General features: G+C 42.9%; 1 protein-coding gene across 4 annotated transcripts in view; it reads right to left on the bottom strand.

Moving 5' to 3' along the window:
* The window catches only part of PRKAG2 (protein kinase AMP-activated non-catalytic subunit gamma 2), a 209972-nt gene that overhangs the window by 95414 nt on the left and 93376 nt on the right, over nt 1-21182 (bottom strand). Inside the window, exon 1 of one of the 4 annotated variants that reach the window (XM_041408425.1) lies at nt 11895-12505. The exons of the other annotated variants lie outside the window; for them this stretch is intronic. Coding sequence (XP_041264359.1) covers nt 11895-12000 — 106 coding nt within the window. The 5' untranslated portion in view covers nt 12001-12505. Of the gene's footprint in view, nt 1-11894; nt 12506-21182 lie in introns of those variants that run through there. 4 annotated transcript variants of the gene reach the window in all.

The raw sequence follows: 21182 nt of genomic DNA, 5'->3' as shown, positions 1-21182 counted from the left end.
GAACAAATAACACAATCATGAGGAGTTGCTCATGCTATTAGCCAAAACCTTCCAGCCACGTAAATGGGTTTATATGTGCTGGTCCAACTAGTCAAGGTCTGTGAAAAGGTCCCAAAAGAAGAGGAAAAAAGACATCAGGCATTAAATTTGATTTTTAAGAAGCACCAGCTGTTGCAGAGTATTTGATGCCTATTGAGGTAAAATCCTCCTTTTTGTGTTTATTTTGGAATCCAGGATGAGGGGCTCAAGCTGCTGTTTTCAGAAGTGTGAAGAGTCAAGTCCAAGCTTACGTGGCCTGTTTATGGTTACAAGGTGTTGCAAGAGCAGTGAGAGGATCAGACCTGGTGGATTCCTGCCTCCTATTAGGAAAGAAGCTGGGGAGGGAAAAGCAAGCTGGAATTGTCCTGCCTGCAATGCAGAGAGGAGGGATCCAAGCCACCTTTAAACACAGCACCGGGATAACGCCGTGTCAGCACAGCTGGGGCTTGCAGGGGAAGCAAGGTGAATTGCTAACTCCATTATGGGGCAGTTGAGAAGCTGCTGCTCTCCTTTAAATTGGCAATCAACTGATTTAAAGTTGGCTGCTGTGGAGCCATTCTGCACAGCAGGACTGCAGCAGAGGCACACTCAAGTCTATGTGGTCACCCAAGGATGAGGCAGGGACACAAACCCACCCTGGCAGCTGCAGTGAGACTGGGGCTATTCCCTACCCCACATGGAGGGAAGAACTTCCACTAGTATGACTTCTTCAGCCTAATTGTTTTCTTGTTTAGGCTGACTTTCCCCTTCATGTAGGAACCTCACAGATCTCATTTTTGGCTAAGAGCCAGCACCGGGTGTATCATTCCAGGTCCTGACCACTCACCAGCTCCACCCAACAGAGAAGAAGCATCTCTTGATCTCCCAGAGAGTTTTGTAATTAAATATTAAAGAGTGCTGCTCACTCATTGTTTTCCAGGCTTTCATTTCAGCTGGCACTTCAAACCCATAATATCATCATTTCTCTACAAGTCTCAGTCAGGATCAGTTTTGTCAGTCTTAAGTTTTTCTGTATTAGTCTCCTACATCTCAAGGTTAGTTTATGCTGCTGAGATTTCTTGTATGGGTATGTTGCTGCTTTGCTTTATGCTCTGTGTCAGACTGGTGTTTATTTTGAGAAGAAAATTGTAATGATTTACAGTAAGACCCTTGTTTACAACCCTTAAAGCTCAAACAGAATTCACATGGTCTCTGCCCGGAAGGATCTCCATGAAGTTTTAAACAAGGACCTGGCTGATAGAGAGGAAAACTCTGGTATTCTATTATAGAATAAGGGGAGAAAATAGAGAAGAAAATAAACCCAAATCTGGCAGCAGGAGAAAGCTGCCACCTGCTCTGGGGTATGAAGGGGAGTTTTACTGCATCTCAGTGGAAGCAGCAGCTTCTTTAGAGGCAGAAGAAGCACTTCTAGCAATATTTCCTGCTAAGTGAGGTAAAGAACAGTTTACTTCCATGAAAAGTTCATGTGAGGAGAATACTGGTTCTGGGTACTCTGCTCTTTCTTACAAATTTTGTAACTGTGCCAAATCTGCTGCCAGGCTGGAGCTGGAAATAAAAGCACTAGGCAGGGCATTTACTGGCACTAACTCCTGCAGTTTGGGGGAACTTCTGCCTTTGGGCAAATACAGCACTGGCACCTTGAGAGATAGCAACCAGCATCTCCAGAAGACTTGTGACTACCCCGGTACAAGTCTTTGAATGATATGTGCAGTTCATTTGCTCTCATCTCCTCCTCATTAATGTCTGTGTTAGAGACATTCATCCAAACATTGATAAAGCTTTTGCTCCCCAAAATGCAGTGACAGAGGACTGGAGTCATGCCTGGGGTGGGCTTAGCACCACAGGACCTTTTCAATGAATGATTTTCTTCTGTTTCTAAAACTTAAATTTATATTTTCACACCTCCATGCCTGCTGTTTGGGAATACACTTAGGATATCCAATAACTTTGCAGTGCAGTTCCTTCACAGCTCCAAAGCTGATTTGAAAGATAATCTGGTGAAGAGATGTGAGCAATATGGATCTGCTCCCCAGATAGTGTAAAAGCAGTGGATCTCAAGTGAGGTCAAAAAATGTGCTAAGAACTAATTTTATATTTTGCAATAATATCCTTGAAAGGATGGAGGGAATTGGGGATTGGTGCCACCTCTCACCCTCCCCTGTTGCAGAGGTGCATGACAGCATTGAAAGCTGCTTCTCTTACTTCTTGGAAGGTTAACTAAATGTAAAATACACACTTTATAATACTAAATAAAACAAGAATCAATATATACAAGGCATGGGCAGTTAAGCACCTACACATTTTAATATCAGCTGTGTCTGCAAACTGTCAGCCCTAAAAGGTCATTAAAATAATCTGGCCCTTTATCAAGAGCAAACTCTTGCTGACTGATAATGCTGAATACCTGCTGCTAATTCCAGTCATCTCCACAAGCTAAATTAACCCTTTCCTGAGCATCATATGTGCTGCCTGTGATATATGAGCTGTCTTTATGCAAATTCTGTTATTTCCCCATCAAAGGCATTTTCAATTAATTCTGCAGTTCTTTAACAAACTTTTAATCTTGTTGCTATTTTACCTTCACTGCCCTATCTTTGTGAGGATAAGAAGAAAGCACTAGCTGGGTTTGGAGGAAAAATAGGATCAAATATCATTTACACATCCCTTACAGAGGGCCCTGTCCCTATCAGGTGCCAGAACACTCAGCTCCCCTTCACTGCAACGTGAGATAGCAGCGACTTCACCAGCAGCATTTGGCTTTTTTCAGGTTTGGGTCCCTCACAGACTCCTGCAACAATTTCATAAACCAGCAGGGATTTTGATAACTTATATACAAGAGCACAGGAGGCTATCAGCTCTAGGGAGAGAGCTGCAGATCTGCTTTTTGGGAAGATAAGATCCCTTATGTGTCTTAACCAGCTAAACAACATCCCACAGGGTTTCACATCCCATCTGCTGGGTGATAGCTGCAAACACATCCCTCTGATAAAAAGTCGTGTCCTTTGCAAAAGCTTCAAACCCAGTGACACAGGGGGGATTCTGGATAAATAGATTCCCCTGAAATATGAGTTTAATGTGACAGTTTATTCCTAAGAGGTTTCAAATGCTCCAGACTTGAGTCAATACCTGACTCCACAGCTCTTGCTATCACTGTCCCTTTTGATTTCCTTTGGTTTTCTTTCCTTGAGATCAAGGTGATCTATTTTTAGTGCAGGGACTGGTTAAGTGAGAGGTTGCTATAGTGACAGATAGCTGATACAAACTGAGTCCCACTGCAATTCCTGGGGCTGGGAAAGGAGCACCCCCCAAAGTGGAGCAGCACCTGGGGGTGCCCAGACACTGCTCAGCTCAGGGGCATTAAAAACTGTCCAGGACTCTCAGGGTGATGCTTAATGCATATGAAACAGGCAGGAGGCAGCCTGGGTACCTGTTGTAGGAATCACACACATCTTGCTGCTTCTGTTGGCCCAGTAAATGTGCTGGTGTTGGTCTTTGCAGTGGTCCCCTTCTACAAATCAGCTGCACAAATACAACCACCAAGAAATCACTCTGTTCTTGAATGTTCATCAGAACAAGAATGATTTTGTGCCTGTGTTGAGAATTGGATGGGAAAAAACCACAATATTTGAAACTTCAGCTTTCCTTGCCACTGAACAACTGAGCACCACAGAAATGTTGGTTGGAAAGGATGTCTGGAGGCCCCTTCTTCTATGTCCCACTCAAAACAGGTCTGGTATCAACCAAGACCAGGTCAACCATGGCTTTGATTAGAAGACTTGAAAATCTCTTAGGATGGAGGCCACAGCCTCTCTAGGTTACCTGTGCCAGTACCACACCACCCTCTTAAGGGAGTTTTTGCTGAGCCTCATCCTCCTCAGGCACAAATTCTTGCCTTGTCCTCCTTCTTTTACCATCTGCAACTACTAAGAAGAGTTTGGCTCTGTCACCTTTGAAACTGCCCTTTAGAGAGTTGCAAGCTTCTATTAAAATGCACCTTAGTCTTTTCTTTGCTGGACAAAAAAAAAAAAAAGCCTGCCAGTTTCTTCAGCCTCTCCTCACAGATCCCAAAACATCTGAGATAGGTCACAATTTTGACAGCCCTTCAGGAAAACCCTCTGTAGTTTCCCAGCCTCCTTCTGTCCTTCTCTTGGGGGGGACCCAGAAATTGGACCCCTTGTTCCAGGTGCAGCCCAGCAGGCCAAGGGGGAGTGGGATAATAACCCCCTAGACTGGATTGCTCCATTCCTCCTGATGTAACCCAGTATGCTGCACATTTCTGGATTATTTTCCAGATTATATCCACCACAACCCCAAGATAATAACCCCCTAGACTGGATTGCTCCATTCCTCCTGATGTAACTCAGTATGTGGTTCACCTGCTGCACATTTCTGGATTATTGTCCAGATTATATCCACCACAACCCCAAATCCTGGGGTGGCTGACTCACTGGGAGTCAGGAGCCAGCGTGTCCTGCTGCAGGCTCTCCTCACCACCCAGCTCCCTGATGAACATTGCCAGTCCCCATACTGGTCCCTGGATATTAACTATCCCTAAATTCAGTAATACAGTTAGGTCCCCTGGGAAATGCCAACATTATTCCAGCTTCTCATCCTTTCAACTCAGTCCTCCTCTCAAGGAGACTGGTGCAACCCTCACCTCTGAACACCCACCCAACTTTTGTAGTCACTCCTGCAGCAAGACCCCTTCCACTGCAAGCTTTCCATCCCTTTCATGTCTTGGTTTGACTTGCCACCTCATTTCTGCCTGGTCTGTATTTCCTAAATTGATTTATTGCCCTGTTCTTGTTTATTATCCCTAATTATACTCTACACAAGCAGTGAAAATGTCATAAATCATCTGTTCCTCTCCAGGAAAGGCAGGATTGTCCCAGGGATCCTGGGTTCACTATCATCATTCCTGCTCTGACTGAAATAAAACCAGGGTCCCAGATGTGCAGGATCTGTGAAACAATCTGTGACTGTAGCTCTGAGTGTGTCAAAAGGGTCCTTGTTGCCCCACAGGGAGCAGAGCACTGAGAAGCAGCTGTTTTCCAAGCACTGGAAAAAACTCTGAAGCAACAACAGGATGCTATTAATTAATGCCAGCTAATCCCATCACTCCTCCTCCAGCTAAACTGCCCCAACTCTATCAAAGGAGGAGCAGAAGAAGGTCAGAATGGGAACCCTCCCTGGGGTCTGTCCTTAAACCAAGTGAGGCTGGGTGACCTTTCCAGCAGGGAGAATTCAGCCCCTGAGCCAAGCCTGCCAGCTGCACCACGCTATCTCACAGAGCAGCCCTTCATCTCCCAAGAGCAAAGCCTTCACGTGTCAGTGTGACTCTGCAATGACAATCAAATGGCTGAAACAATTTCAAGGCCTTCAATAGCACCATTATGAGCACTTTTAAGTCCTTGAGCTGCTTTTAGGTTGGACAAAAATAGAGGTGAAAGTAGAAAACAGCTGAATCTTGGTAATTCCTGGGATTTGCTGATCCACTAAACCTGACAAACAAACTGCCTTAACAACATCCTTGAAATTGCACTCTTGGGCAATTCACTGAAACTTTGAGCAAGGAGTCAATAGTCCAAAACATTGATTTCTAATTTAACTAAAGTACCCACCTACCTAAATGCTACTGTCAAGTGCAATTTTAGGCTGTAAAAACAGACCTGGGCTTGAAATTTGCTTTTAAAGTCTGACAACAGGATTTTTAATATAGTTGCATGGGAGTATAAATAAATTGTAGTCTAGCTTAGCACATTCAAATAAGTAGAAAGTCAGTCTAGGATAACAGCTTCTCATGCAGATATTCCTTTGAAGTGAGAACCCTTGGAAAGTACAGGGAAAGCAGGGGAAAAATTATCTCTATGCTACTCCCAACTGGTGTAACAAGGGTGAGAGAGGATGCATGGAAATCAGCAATTCCAGTGATTTTTAGTATGTAGGCTGTGACTCTCCAGCATCCATCATGAAGGCACTCCAGGCTGTGTTCATTAAACTGAGGTGCCATGTATGAAAGTCTTATCTACATTGTTTTATTTCAGCCTCAAAAATGAATCAGATACTTATTTATATCAGAAGTAACAGAGATAGTGTTCCAGCCTTACATACCTATCAGAAATGACTTGTTACCTGAAGACAACAGAAGCAGAGGATGGAAAAAGGAAATGTGATAAATACATAAATATTACTTGCTGTCAGAAAAAGGCAGGATCTGCACCCTCTTTAACTCACTGTCAGTATCCAGCTTCCTTCTATCTCAGTTTCTCCTTTTTCACTTCAATGAACTCCTCCCCATACTTGCATTTCACATCTTTGCTCAGATTCTGTCCCAAGACTTACTTTTAATTTCTTTCTCTCAGGAATAACATTTATCCCACTTTTCAAATAACACTATTTGAATAATTGCAGAATTACAGGAAAGTGTCCTTCAGACAGTTAAAAATGAAGTTTTTCTGCTGTTGCTGTGTCTGGGGGACAAACACCTGCACCCACAAGTAGCAACAAGGACCAGAACCATATGGACTCCTCCCAGATGGATCTCCCTGCCCAAAAACCTGCCCAGTTTGTAAAACAGCCCATCAAAAGGGAGGCTTGGCCCTGCTGCTCTCACCACGTTGTTGACAACGGCACGTCAGTGCTGAGTAATTCAGTCATTTATAGTAGTACAGATATTTTTGACCAAATTTTGTGATGAGACACACAGAGCTGCCTGGAGCAGGACTGGGAAGAAGAGTCAGTGGGCAGATTCATTGGCAGCACTGATCTGGAAATTTGTGCCTGGAGAACACACTGTATTTTTACATGTCTAACCTGCCCTTCAGGCAAAAATAACTTCTTTGAAAATAAATTACTCAGATAATTTGCATTCTTGGACAACTCATCATGAGGGCAGAGTCTACGTCTTCTTTAAGGCTGCAAAGGGCTGCAGAGGCAGGATGCTGCACTCTGCTCAATCCACTTCCATTTCAGTTTCCAGCAAATCAATGGAGGTCTTATGAGTTTATTACTACCTGAATTTACAGGTGCCTGCTTGAAAACATCTTGCTGTTTCTACTGCTTCATGGCCAGAGTCCTTTTCCCCCTGTTCAGAATCTTTGTGCACATTCAAAGCTGTGCACAAAGCCTGGATGTGCCAGAAAGAATGAGGACAGTGAGTACAAGGAAGCAGAAGATGGCAAATTAAAAAGTCTTAGACGTTTAATCAGGCTTGTCACTGCTTTTCCCCTTCCCAACAACCAGCTATAGAAATTTCACAGCTTCCAAGTCTTGGTGATCTCTGTAGTACAAGATTAATCAGTACTGATCAGCCAGGGCTGCACATCTTCTAAAATCACTGTCAGCTCAACAGAGCTTGAAAACCAGTAGAGAAAATCATTAACAAACCAAAGCTGGCTCAGTTTCCCATGCCCAGTGTCTGATGATGGTGGTTTCAAGCTGCTTTACTGGAGCAACAGGATTTTGCTCTTCCAGTTCATTTATGGCAGTGCTGGAACATGAAGCAATTCCTTCACTCTCATTTATTTCTCCAGAAATTTTTTCACAACGATTTCTCCCCCACTGCTTCATAACAAAAAACATCCCACCAGAATGAGAAAAATAAATATCTCTGATCCTCCCACAAGCAGCACCACCCACTTTGGGGTGAAGCACTGGGTGAGCTGCAGCTCTCCAGGCTGGAAGAGAAGGAGATAAAGTCTTGTTTTCTTTTTGCAATTTCTTCTCCATCATGTTTTCTGTGCTTAATGTTTTCACCCTGCACTTCTCCCATGTCTTCTGCCCCTGTTCTCAGGCTTCTGCCAATGAATGGTAATGAGAGCCAGGCTGAATTATCTCCTGGGTTTTCATTTGCACTTGGAGAGGCTGTGAAGCACCAACTCTTTGGTTTGGTGTAAGTCCCTGCCCATGGACAGCTGTGAGAGCTGGTCACATCCCATGGCACATTACCTGCACGTAGTGATCATGGACACAGTCACCATATCCCCATTATTGGGAAAGAAGAACATAATTTGTCTGCTCAACACACAATCCACACTCACACCCCACCCCCAGGGTCTGGGAAGGACCATGACAAGAGGCAGAAGAAGCCCCTTGAGTTTTTGACTGAGAGGGGAAGACACTTCCCTTTAGGCTGAGTATTTAAGGACATCCCACAGCACCTCCCAGATGCACTCTAGAGCCCCAGCAGCCCTCCATTCCATTCCATTCCATTCCATTCCATTCCATTCCATTCCATTCCATTCCATTCCACTACATTCCATGGTGGTTACAGAGACCTGAGATAAGAGGTGCACTCAGCAGCTTACGGAGTGACTCTGGGACTGCCTGATTCATGCACGGCTGAAGCATTTTTGCACTGGTGTTTACTGGGGTCTGAGACATCCAGCAGGCTCACTCCTAGTTTAGTCCTAATATGCACCTAATTATCACAACTGCAAGGGAAATTATCCTCAAGAGTGCATTGAGGTAGGACAGGACAGGGGCTGCACCAAGGTTTTCTTGGAGCCCCTTGGACTTGTTGGGGCTCAGCTTTGCTATCTGATGATTAAAAGCCACCTGATTAAAGTAACAAACCCCAAGAGGAGCAGCATGGGCAAAGAGAAGCTCCTGGGCACTTCCATGCAGCTAAAAGACTCCAAAACAAGTGTTTTGAGGTTAAATGCCCAGCACAAGGCAGCCCCAGTGCAGCTCCCTCCTTTCGGCAGGGAGAAAACATTTTAAACATTACTCCTTTTGCATAGGTCACTCAGTCCTTTGTGGAATACATGGTGTGCTTTAAAGGGCAGAGCAATTAGCCTCTCTCAGGTCAAAAATCTTTCCCTTTCAGAAATGCCACAGAGCCTATCCATTTACAACACACTGAGCTGCAGTGAGAGCTGCCAGGAGGAGAAACTGCCAGAACCCTGCACAGCAGCTGCAAGAGGAAGGAGGAAACTATGCAGTGGTGATCTAGAGGCTGGAGAAATTTTGGGTAATCCCTGTTCTCAGCCCTGCCAAAATCCTATTGCATAAATCAGCTTCCCTGCTGTTTGGTGGACATTTCAAGCTTTGAGGTCTCCCTGTTGGCTGCTCCTGTCCCAGAGCAACTGGGGGATCTCCACCTTCACTCCTGCTCTCGTTTGCCCCTGGTACTCATTCATGTGTTTCTCCGTTTCCTCTCTGTGTGTTCTCTGCTTCTGTCTGCATTCAGGTCTCCCCTTGCTGTTCACTTGGAATAAAAACACTGTAAGGCTCCAAATCTAGGGAATTACAGAGATGACCATCCTTGGCAATGCCACTCTTTATTTCTGCACCAGGATGTAACCCCTGCACCAGTGCAGAAAGGGATTTAGCTCAACTCATACACAGAAGAATGGTACTACTTGATAATTTTAGTTGCAGTGGCCTGATGTCATCTAGCCCTGGGAAGCCAAGAAGCTGCACTGGCCCAATCCTATTTACAATGACTGGAGGATTCTTCCTTAAAACACTTAAGAAAGTGGCCAAGAAAAATCAAAAATTCCAAATTCAACCAGTCCGAGTGTCAGATTACCCTTTTGGGTAAATATCAGGGGATATTTTCCTCTTATTTCCTTTTCCATCCCTTTTCTGAATACAATCCAAGCTCATTTAGCAACAGGGAGGCTGCTGTCATTCAGTTCTCACCCCTGATAGTAGATGACAACCAAATGAGATGTGCTGGTGTGTGATTAACCCTGAGGAGCCACCAAGCCTGCCTGCTACCAGCACTTCTGCACACATTAATACTGGTCATAAAACATGCTGAGTGCCAGCAGTTCCCTTGAAAGCTGCCCAGAGAGTGTTTATTGAGGCCTAATAGCTACAAGATACAGATTAAATGTAGCAAATAGTGCAAAGCTTTTGTCTTGACACTTCCCTGCAATTAATTAAGGCCATTGGGGTGGGAGTATGTGGGGAAGGCATTTGCAAGTGTTAACCTGTTCCCTGAAAGGAACTCAGACTCTGTTGGGATGGCAGAGGCAATCCCCACAGCAGGGCATCCAAGGAAGGCAGTAACTCAGACAAACCCCATTTGATTTTCCCCACCCTTGTGACTCAGTAGTTCTCTGTTGATGATGGAAATGCAAGGCAAGAATGGCATCTGCAAAATCTGTAGAGTAAAAACTGTGCTGAAAACTCTGCCTGGTGCTCGCTGTCTATCACTGGAGTGGGATACAAAGCTGGAATAATAGGAATAAGGGAAAGAAGGAGCAAGTATTTTGGCACTGCTGGCATTATACTTCCAATTTTTTTATATAACTCTGTCACAAAGAGTACAGTTCATATAGTCAGGTTTTTTTGTGCAGAACAAATTATTTTCTCCATGGAGGGAGTTGAGGACAGGGTTAGAGTTAGACTCAGAGGAAGCAGACATGCCACACTATGTTTAGTGCTTGCAGCAGTGAATCCTTTTGCACATACTGGCTATTCCCCTCTGTTGATGAAACCACAATAATACAGTGAATTAGTGGTCCAAAGTGCCATTCAACATTCAATCAATAAATTGCACATATGTTTCTACTTATTCTACGTGAGAATTCAGGAGGTTTAATCAGAAATTTGGGAAGAAATTTTACATCTTTAAGATAAATAATATTTATATATTTAAGGTAAATAAATATTCCCCTTCTTGTTGCATAAACCCTGTCTTTGTTGCTGACACTGTGAAATTCCAAAGACCTGGGTCATTTCTCATTCACATCACCTTGACCTTCCCACCACTCCCACTGAAACCCTCACGTGGGTTTAGGGAAATGCAGAACAGGACAGAGTAAACAGTTTTAGATTTAAAATGACTTAACTGTACACAACAGGAACAAAAGGAGAAGTGTTTGTAAAGATTACAACTTAAAAATTACACAACCAACCACTATATAAATTGCAAAACATTAAATAGAAAAGTAAGCGCTCTGGGCAGCCAGCCATCCAACAGCTGTAATTCCCCATCACTAAATGTCCATCTATGCCTCCACATTGTGCATTTGGTCCAATACTTCTCCTACCTGCACCATTCTGCTGGATTTGACACAGTGACTCCAGATCAATGGAGGTAAAAGATCAATCAGTAAAAGAGCCCTGCCTACCCGTTGTATATGTCAGCCTCTCTAAAGAGAGCCTTATCCAGCTGATTCAGTGTATCATCAGTTTTAACCCTCTTAGTCACAGAACAGAATTGCTCAGTAATACTCATGGTCTTCAGAGAACCAGCTACCATTAGTTCATATGCATTAGGAAATGCATTAAAATTGGTATTTCTCCTTTAGTAAGACAACAGACAGATCCTGTTGAAAAATCCCTTTTCTCCTGACCAGCTGCTCCCTGTGTGACACACAGATACTGTCTGACATGTACACCTCAGCACCTGTATTGGAGCTAATACTCAGACCAGGAAAAGCTTTTGATTAAGAGAGAACAGTCCCTAATTGCAACTCAAACACAATTATACCGATAACTGCAGTATCAGAAAGATGGTTTTAAATGCATTAGTTAAGAGATTGATAAGAATCTTTTCACTACTTAAAATTCATGTTTAAATAGATGTTATTAAGCCTAACTTAGTTATTATTGTTCAATTAAAGTGACATCAGGCAGCAGCCCTTTCTGAATGCCATAGGATTTACTGCAAAGCTTCCTGTACCACCACTCTTTTCCTAAAGGTTATGGCTGATGTGTGCTACAGGTGTCAGCTGGGATTTTCATCTCTGGTGCAAACCAACATCAAAATAACCCCCCCACGCAACAAATGCATTGTTCAGTCAGTGAAGCTGGGGAGCACAGCATTGCTGCTCAATTCTTCACTATCACCCTCTCCCAAAGAGCAGTGCCCCTCCTTGCTGGATGCAGAGGCTCCTTACCAGACAGGCCCTGGGGGTCGGAGTGGCGCCTTTCCAAGATTTTGCATCGCTCCTTTCTCTTCTTGCTCCCTCTGAAGCTGCCAAAACGCTTCATGAGCTGCAACATGCACTCGCGTGGCGGCAGCTGTCGCTCATGCCCGGGGCCGGAGGAAAAAAACCAGCAAGAGGGGCAAGGCGAGGTGAGGTGTTGCTTACACCAAAAGCCCAGGTGCGAGAAAAGAACTCTCCAGAAAGACAGCGTGGCTGCAAAAGAAGTGCAGCTGGCCAGCAGCTCAGCTCTGAGGTGCCTGGCTGTGGTCCTCCTGGAGAGCTGTCCTGCAGCAGGCTGCCGACCCTTGCCCGCCAGGCGCTTCCAGCCTTAATTCTGGCATACAGCGGCTGCCCTGCAAGGCTCTGGGGACACGGGGAGAAGTTCAAAGTCTGCCCAGCTTGCAGCCACAGAGCTCTTATACATCAGCTGTCAGAAGCCTCGGAGACCAAAACATTTCCCAGAGGGTCAGCCCATGTGGAAAAGGTCAGGAGCCGCCTGATGAGCTGCCTTGTTTAAAAACCACTGACGGTGCGAAGGAGCCACCAGCCCTCTTGAAGGGAACCGTCACGTGCAGCTCGGCATGACGGCTCTTTCAGCAGGCTGTAAAAGGAAACCACCCCTGGACAGACAATTCCTGGCAGCAGTGTCCCAGGCACACTGGCACCACGATGTGACGTCACCCAACTATTTTGATTCACGTGTGCTGGGTCTTGGGAGAGACAGGAGAGCCCAGCTGACTGTCCATGAGCTCCGGAATGCCCGGCCCTCCACAGCTAATGACTGATGGGTTCATGGGATCCAGCTCCTGCCAATTCATAAAAAGAAGGCTGATACCTTCTGGAAACCGTAGCTGGAGTGATGAGCTGGAGCTTCTCTGTGACGTGCCCTCCCTGTGCTCAGTGCAGATTGCTCTGTCCAAATTCGCTTTCTGCAAAGCAAAAGGCACCAGCACAGCTGTTTGTAACACAGCTGAATCCACCTCGTGGTCTTTTCAATGAGACAAACATGCACGAGGCTGTTGCTCATCCCAAGCAGCCAGGCTGTGTGATGATGTTTGGCTCTGAGTTTGTACATTTAGAGCTGTTTATTTTAGGAAAGGGTTGAACATCGTGGGCTGGATCTTGAGCAGCTGGAGAGGGGTGTAAGTGTGATCCAAGGCACAGTCAAACCATCGTAGCCAACCTTCCTAAGATCATAGTAAATGCTCTGTTAAATCAAAAGCTTTTTTTTGAAGTTACAGAGCATCAGCCTTTCCTCTGGACACCATTAGATTGTGAAGCTCAGCTCTTTCAAAAATCAATCCCTACATGAGTAATGAGAGTCTTATCTTTTGACTTCCTAGGAGGAATTGAAGGTTATATCACCTTTTTCCTCTACAAAGAAACATGACTTCTTCCTTGTGCCCATGATTGCTTCTGGGACTTAATATCATTAGGAAGAAAAACAAAGCCCAGCCTTGAATGCTAGAGAAAAGGCCTTTATCAACACAGATTCCTTGCAAGCTCTGGTTTTCAGAAATATGCATTAACACAAGGATGTCTTGGGCCTTCAGGGCCCCCAAGAGTATGTGCAGAGGTGGCAGCAGGTTCCTCTGTCATCTTCAGCTGCCAGAGGCTCCCCCAGGTCTACCCTGAAGAACGTGGAAGAAGACAGTACAGAGGACACCATTGTTCTTTCACCTAGCAACCAAAACAATCAAATTATTACCAAGACACTTAATTACCTTCCACACAAGGATCTGAACTAATATCCAAGTGAGGCACGATGATAATTAACGTGAAGTTGTTCTCAGACTTTCCCCTTCTGACTAGTCCTCCCACTTTCTTTTACCCTCATCTCTGTGGCCCTGTTTCAGCTCTGCAAGTGAACATCCTGCTGCTTTTAACCAAATAACAATCCTTGGCATAAAATCTCCTGTCAGCACAGTGTGTTTACAAAGCCCCCTCTCCAGCCCCTCCCTTGAGGCTCACTGTTCACCCAGCACAGAGGAGGAGCAAATGGAACAATGAGTTGAGGAATTAGCAGGGGAAAGTGTCTCTGTTACTTAAATATTTGGTTTAATGTAGTTGTGAGAAGCCTTAAGCTCTGCACACCCCATCTGGCTTTGTGCAGCCACCACATTTACCTGTGCAACTTCATCTGCACTGTTCCCTCCCTTCACTCTGACATGATCATGGCACCACCACGGAGACAGCAGCTGCCCTGGGACAAGCTCTGGCTCTCCCCACAAGCACATTTCAAGTGCTGATTCTCAACCTATTTCCATAAGTGCTATCCATTTGAAAACCAGCTCCTCCAAACCAGACCTGGATTCTCCTTGCTGCAAACTAAGCCTAGTCATTCTTCTCTCACCATGCACAGGGAGAGCAGCATTCCTTTCTGATCCAGAGTCACTCCTGGCATATTTGACAACAGTTATTTAGTTCCCTGTCCAGTCTTTACCTGGCCAAAACCACAGGAAATGTTGCCTACACCCCCAATGCAGTCTGAACCTCAAGCTCCCTCTATTTCAGAAAAGCATTCCTCATACTTCAGTGGCCAAAGGATTGCTAGGAATGACTTAATGTTATCAGAAAGTAAAAAATTTAAATCCCTTTTTAATGAGATAAGAATTGCTATTGCTTCAGCATGGAAACAGCCCCCCTTTTGATGGAAACCAAGGATAAATAGTCACTGATGACCTTTCCAAGCAGGGCCATTGCACCAGGAGGGCTCATTTCCCCTTATTAAGGGAAGCAGCAAGACTCTAATGTTTCTGCACAGAGCTACTAGAAAATGAAACAACACTGTTTAACAACTGACTTTCACAGTAATTTGTTAAAAAAGCACTAAGTGTTTTGAGTATAATCAGTCTGTCTCCCACAGCTAATGGTCTAGCAGATACTTGCACATTTACACCAGGTACTACATCTTCTTAATGATTCCAGTGCAAGGATCTTGTAAAACTAATAATAAAAAGCTGTGCTTCAAAGCGTTCCTTTGGGGCCATCTATGTTCTGGAGATTGAAAACACAAATCCCTTCCATCCCCTCCAAGCAACCATGAAATATACTCTTGTCAAGCCACATTAAAGTCTCCCAAATTAGTTATCCCATATTATGATTTTTTAGCTGCATAAGGATAACACCGTGCCCCTCCAAAAATCCTACATGAACTTACTCTGAGAGATACCAAGCAATGGGCAGCTTAATAAAATTATTTTTGGGGAAGGAGGAAAAAAACACTGGTGTATGTGTATCAAACACTGCCCTAATCCCACTGTATCTGCCAAACATCAGCCCAAAAACCCCCATCCCTGCCTGGGCTCCCTCTTTTTGATGCTTTTTGCTTTTAAGTTCTCCACCTCTCAGGATTAAAGAACCTGCCCCCAGTGATTTACCACGACTCCTCAGGCACAAACATAACAAAAATCTTTTTTTCTCTGAATGTGATTTGAAGGTTTGTTCTATGAGGTAGAACTGAGTGTTCAGATTTGGTCACCAGATAGCAAATATGGAAGATGTCATCACACCAAAGTGCAGCCACCAGACATCAGAGCTTTGAAACAGAAACTGATTCATCCATTTCACAGAGCTGTAAGTTCCCTGCCATGGGGAAAATACTTTAAAAACTGGTATTTCAAACCGTTTTCTCAGTTGACTTTTTAACAGGAGCTTGAATCTGATATACAAATGCAGCAGCAGAATACAGAGAAGGCAGTGGGGGCTAGTTAATGCTATCTAATTTATTTTCTTGTGAAAATGGAAAAAACAATGTTTTCCTTCTCGAAATTTAAGAGCTCATTTAGCTCAAAACAGGAAAGCTAAGAGAAATATGTATCCTCTTAGTGACAATTACTGTTTGAACTGGCTGCTGACTGCAAATCAGCAAAACCAAGTATTTCCCTTTCCTCATTGCTGAGAATTTCCTAGTTCAAAATGCCCTCTGTTTTTGTCATTGCTAAGAGAAATAAAGTTCAGATCTATGCTCAGAAAGGTAAAGCATGAAGCATGCTTGCATTTCTACATGGATCATGTTTCTCTGCCATGTTGTCCTAAAAGTTTCCCCTAAACTGGACTTTTTTTCTAATTTTCATTTTTTAAACTCTACCTAATAATGTTGGCAAAATTGAACATTTTAATGCTGTCAGTGGTGCTGGCACATGCTTACATGTTTTACAACACCAGACTGATCTTAACTGCAACCATATTTCATATAAATGTGGAAAATATTTCAAAATAACGTGCAAATAAATAAGAGATCCTTGCTCTAAAAAAAAAAAGCCACTCGAGTGCAGGTGATGCAATGCACAATAACAAAAAGGCTGTTTAGCCTGAACACCATTTGCAGGCTGATTGAACTGAACACATAGCCCATGTTTTCAAAGAGAAACACAAACTACCACTTTCTCCATCTGGTCCAAGCCCAGCTCACACCCCATAAAAGAATTGCAAGTTTATGACTCCAAGCTGGGCTCAATTACTTCCCATAATCATAACCAAGTGTTTCTGTGTAACGAGCTTTCGTCCCCCTTTTTTAATACTACTTCATGCTGCTTTCACTGTACATTAAGAAAGGTTTCAATCTCTGAAAAATCTGCCAGAAAAATCGAAAAGTTTAATTTCACTTCTTTCCAGCAGTCCCCTAAGGTGCACACTGTATTCCCCAGAACTCTTGGTAAATTACTTATAAATTACATCCTGGCATCTTTGTGATGTTTTCCTATCCTACCTTTCCAGAGCTTTAACACAAACCAGCAGGAACAGGGGTAACAGCAATGGTAGTGTTGGCATATTGGTGATTTCTAGTAAGAAAAACACTTTTTCAGACCCAGAAAAGCAGTAAGCTGGGACTGATGACTGTGATCCCATCCAAATGATAATTTTATCATTTCCCCACATCCTTCTAATAAACCTCGGTGCATATGTTCCCAGCACTCTCTTCAACAATTTCACATCTATTGTAAAAAACTGAGCTGTTTTTAAATGCATCACCATCTGGCTGTGCTCAAAACACCAAAACAGTATTTGATCCAGGAAATACAAGATGGCTGGTGACAACACCACTTCTAAAATTTAGCAAGTTCTCAGATAAAGAAAAACATCTCAGCAGTAACTTCTACAAAATAAAAAAAAATAATGCAACAGCAGAGATAATAAATTCCTTAGAAGAATTTTCTACTTGGGCTTTTTTCATCTCTTCTTGCTTCTCTTTCTTCTTACTTCTCTGAAGTCTTTCAAATATATTGATCCACAAAACCTTGAGAAGGAGATAGAATTCACTGGAACATCACAAATCTCCTTTTTGTTCTCTTCTTGTCCTCCTTTCTTTACTGCTTCTTCATTTCTCATGCAGAATTGAAACAGATTAAATGATGTTAAAGTTAAAATGGGCATTGTAGGGCCTTCAGTTTAAATTAAAGTCTTAAAACCAGCACTGAATGCATCACAAAGGGAATGTCAGCAAATGAAATAAGACAGAGATTGCTTAAAAAAAGTAATATGTTAGGGATGGCCAGTGACTGAAAAGTGAAATTTATATGACTATCCCAATACTTGAAGAGTATAAGAGACTGAAAAATCAGAGCATTACAAATCTACAGAAATACAGGCCTGCACTGATTCAGTTTTTGAAGAAGAAGGGAAGAGAAGAGAAGAGAAGAGAAGAGAGAGAAGATCTCACTGAGTTAGCAGCAGTTGACACCAGTGCTTAGCTGTCCTTGAATGTCAACCCTACACAAAGCAGCCACCCCAAAATGACCCATTTTTTCACATTTTTCCAATGCTACAGTGGGTGAAATAAAGACATATATGCTATATTTATATTACATACATAAAATCAGATCTCACTGAGTTAGCAGCAGTTGACACCAGTGCTTAGCTGTCCTTGAATGTCAACCCTACACAAACCAGCCACCCCAAAATGACCCATTTTTTCCACATTTTTCCAATGCTACAGTGGGTGAAATAAAGACATATATACTATATTTATATTACATGCATAAAACCAGACAGTGGTCAGCAGCATCCTATTAGACCTGTGAGACAACACAGAAATGCTGACTGAAGAGAAAATTGAACCACACCTAGAAAAGCTAAATGCTTAGGTAATGCTTGACAAGCCTTCCCCATTCCTGACTCTAGCAGTTTCACCAATGACTCTCCCACTATTCACTGATTAAAAAAGGACCTCATCTGCAAGGGAGCAGCAACTTCCAGAGGAATGAAACATCCCCCATGAATCTGAAGGGCAAAGGAGGATTTGTGTGCCTTTCCTGCTCTTTGATGCTCTGATGGTGCAGAAGAACCTGAAACCTATGCTGAGGTCACCTATAGGTGTTTAAATAAATGTTATTTTGGCAGAGAAAGCAGGGCCTTGTAGCAGTGAGCTGAATTGCTCATTGAACTCGAGCTCAGAGCTTACAAAATCCCAAGGACTAGCCAGGGTATCCATGGGAAGGACTTCAACTAATTATAGAGCCACTGCCAGTCTGGTTACACCAAGGACACTGCACAGGACTCCATCCTGATGAACTAAACACAGGAGTGATGCCAAGAGGGAAAATTCCTACAGGATCAACCAAAGCAGCATTCTTAATATAAGTGGGATTGCTCCAGCCAGGGGAATACAATAAAGAGAGGAATCCTCTATGTAGAAGAGACTGAACTAAAATCCTGCCTGCAAATCTTTTTGAATCACAGCAAATCTCTTCATCTGTTTGTTCAAGCCATCGTTAGCAAAATACAGTAAACCTTCGGTCTTTAAAAAACAATACAAGGGATTAAAAAAAACCCCCCAAACCTGCACCAAAAAACAAAACAAAACAAACCAGAAAATAAAAACTAAAGCAAAAAACCCCAAAAATCAAAACCAAAACCAAAAAAATCCCAAAAATGCCCAACAACATAAAAACCCCACAAAAAACCAAAACATAAACCCCCAAGCAAATAAACAGAGAAACCAAACCACCAAACAAAACAAAACAAAACAAAAAACCAAAAAACAAAACAAAACAAACCAGAAAATAAAAACTAAAGCAAAAAACCCCAAAAATCAAAACCAAAACCAAAAAAACCCCAAAAATGCCCAACAACACAAAAACCCCACAAAAAACCAAAACATAAACCCCCAAGCAAATAAACAGAGAAACCAAACCACCAAACAAAACAAAACAAAAAACCAAAAAAGAAAACAAAACAAAAAAAAACCAAAAAACCCCCCCCCCAAAAAAAAAAAAAAAAAAAAAAAACAAAAACCAAAAAAACCCAAACCCCAAAACCAAACAAAACGTCACAGAAAATAAATCCAGAAAAAAACACCCTCAAGATCTGTCTTCATTTTTTACCTTTACTTTTCCAAGAAATTAATGACTCAGAATCATAATTAGTTGCAAGGAAAGGAATAAAGTCAATTGCTTTGCATGCTTTAATGTCATAATAACTGAACAACTGGCAAACCAGCTCTGTTAACTTCCAAAGATAAACACCTCAGGAACCATCACCATCTTATATACAGATAAAGATATAGATAGATATAGACATAGATATAGACATAGATATATAGAGAGAGGAAGTTTACTAGGATTAGTTTTCCAAATATGCCCGAAGAGATGGAAATATAGAGGAGAAAATATACACTGGCACACACAGGGTCTGGAAGAGAAAATCTTTCTGGTTTCTTTTTCTAGCTTTTGTTGTTGCTGTTTGTTTTAATGGGGTTTGTTTTACATTTTTTGCACCCATATCACACTGAGCAATTTTGATAGCAAAAGAAACTACTGATTTTAAAGAGATATGAAAGCACAGTGAGAAAAACAGACTCTGCAGCTTTTTGACGTGGTACAGAGGCACCTTAACAGTCTCCAAACATACAGAAGGGACAAAGAAAGAGACAGTGAACATGTATGGGAAAGCTGGATTGTTTTACTCTTGACAATGATAGAAACCACCCAAGTATTTCCCATTTATTGATGATTCTACCAATTTGTGTAACTGGCAAATTGGGAAGAAGTATCCCCAGGATTTAGCTAAAGAGCTGCTGTGACTGTGGCTGCCACAATCCTACGATTCAAAGGATAGTGTGGAACAGTTTGGGTGGTGAAAAGTTCCCTGTTCATTCATTGTATGAGTGAAAACACCAAGCACTGTAAAGTTCAGAGTTGTTATTTTTAGGATTGTGTGAAAAATCTCAGTGGGTTGGCTGGGACCAACGCAGACATGAACTAGAGAAAGCTTTGAGTCTTTATCCCTCGAGATGACAGAAGAGCTGGAAACCTGGGAGCTACAAGGCAGCAAGAAAATATTCCTGGATCTGCCAGTCCGCACACACAAAACCTGGCAGGAGAAAAAATAGTCTGAAACTTTTCACAACAGCTAATGATAAAGGAAGAGACTGGAAAGGCTGTCAGCTGTGTCCTTGGGGATCTGCTGGAAAGCCAGAAACAGAGTGGGAAAGGGGGAACACCACTGCCACTCCTTACACAATATTTCCTTGGTCATTTATGTTTTAAGATCCCCTTATAAATCAGAAGACCAGTGCCCAGGCACATCCCAGCTGACACTTAATTTGCAGCCAGCATCTTTCCCTGTCCACTTCCTCAAAGCATGTTGAGCCTCAAACTGAGAGACTTCTGGAATATGGAATCTCTTTTCTTGTGACTTAGCTTAGCAATACATTGGGCCAATCACAGTACTGTTTGTACCTTGTCAAGTAAATTGAAAATTATCTAAAATAGTACCACAGATGACCAGAATTTGTTGTAGAGAGACATCAGGTTCCCAGATCTCATCAAGGTTGATGCAGTGGCTTCAGTGCTTAAAGTAGAAAGCACTCTACCCTGTCACTAATCCTTAAATTCCATATCAAGAAACAAAGCAGAAGCTCAGTGTTATGGCCACAGAGCTGTGGATATATCCAGCAGCAGAGACTCTTGAATTTCTTGGTCTGCCCTGAAAGACTCCTGCATCCTTCATCCCTCACTCAGGTGCCTCTGTTCTCTGGGGCACATTTCTAACACAGGCCTAGGAGCTTTCTCCCACCTGGTGCAGTTCTGGCTCTCGGAGTCAAGGTTGCCTAAAACAGCCTGTAAAAACCTACTCATGTTCCAGATTGGACACTTTTGTTATTATTACATATTTGTGGAAAAAAACCCCCACTCCATCATCACCTGGCAGCTGGCAATAAAGGCTGGCAAATCTGACCCTCAGCTTGCAAGCACATCACTGGAGCAAAAATAAAAATATTAAAACCTCTGTGCTAACAGACACAAACAGAAATTA

The sequence above is a fragment of the Onychostruthus taczanowskii genome, unplaced genomic scaffold, assembly GCF_017590055.1.
Source record: "Onychostruthus taczanowskii isolate IOZ18803 unplaced genomic scaffold, ASM1759005v1 scaffold3, whole genome shotgun sequence".
Taxonomy (NCBI): Eukaryota; Metazoa; Chordata; class Aves; order Passeriformes; family Passeridae; genus Onychostruthus; species Onychostruthus taczanowskii.
This window is presented reverse-complemented; position numbering and strand designations above follow the sequence as displayed.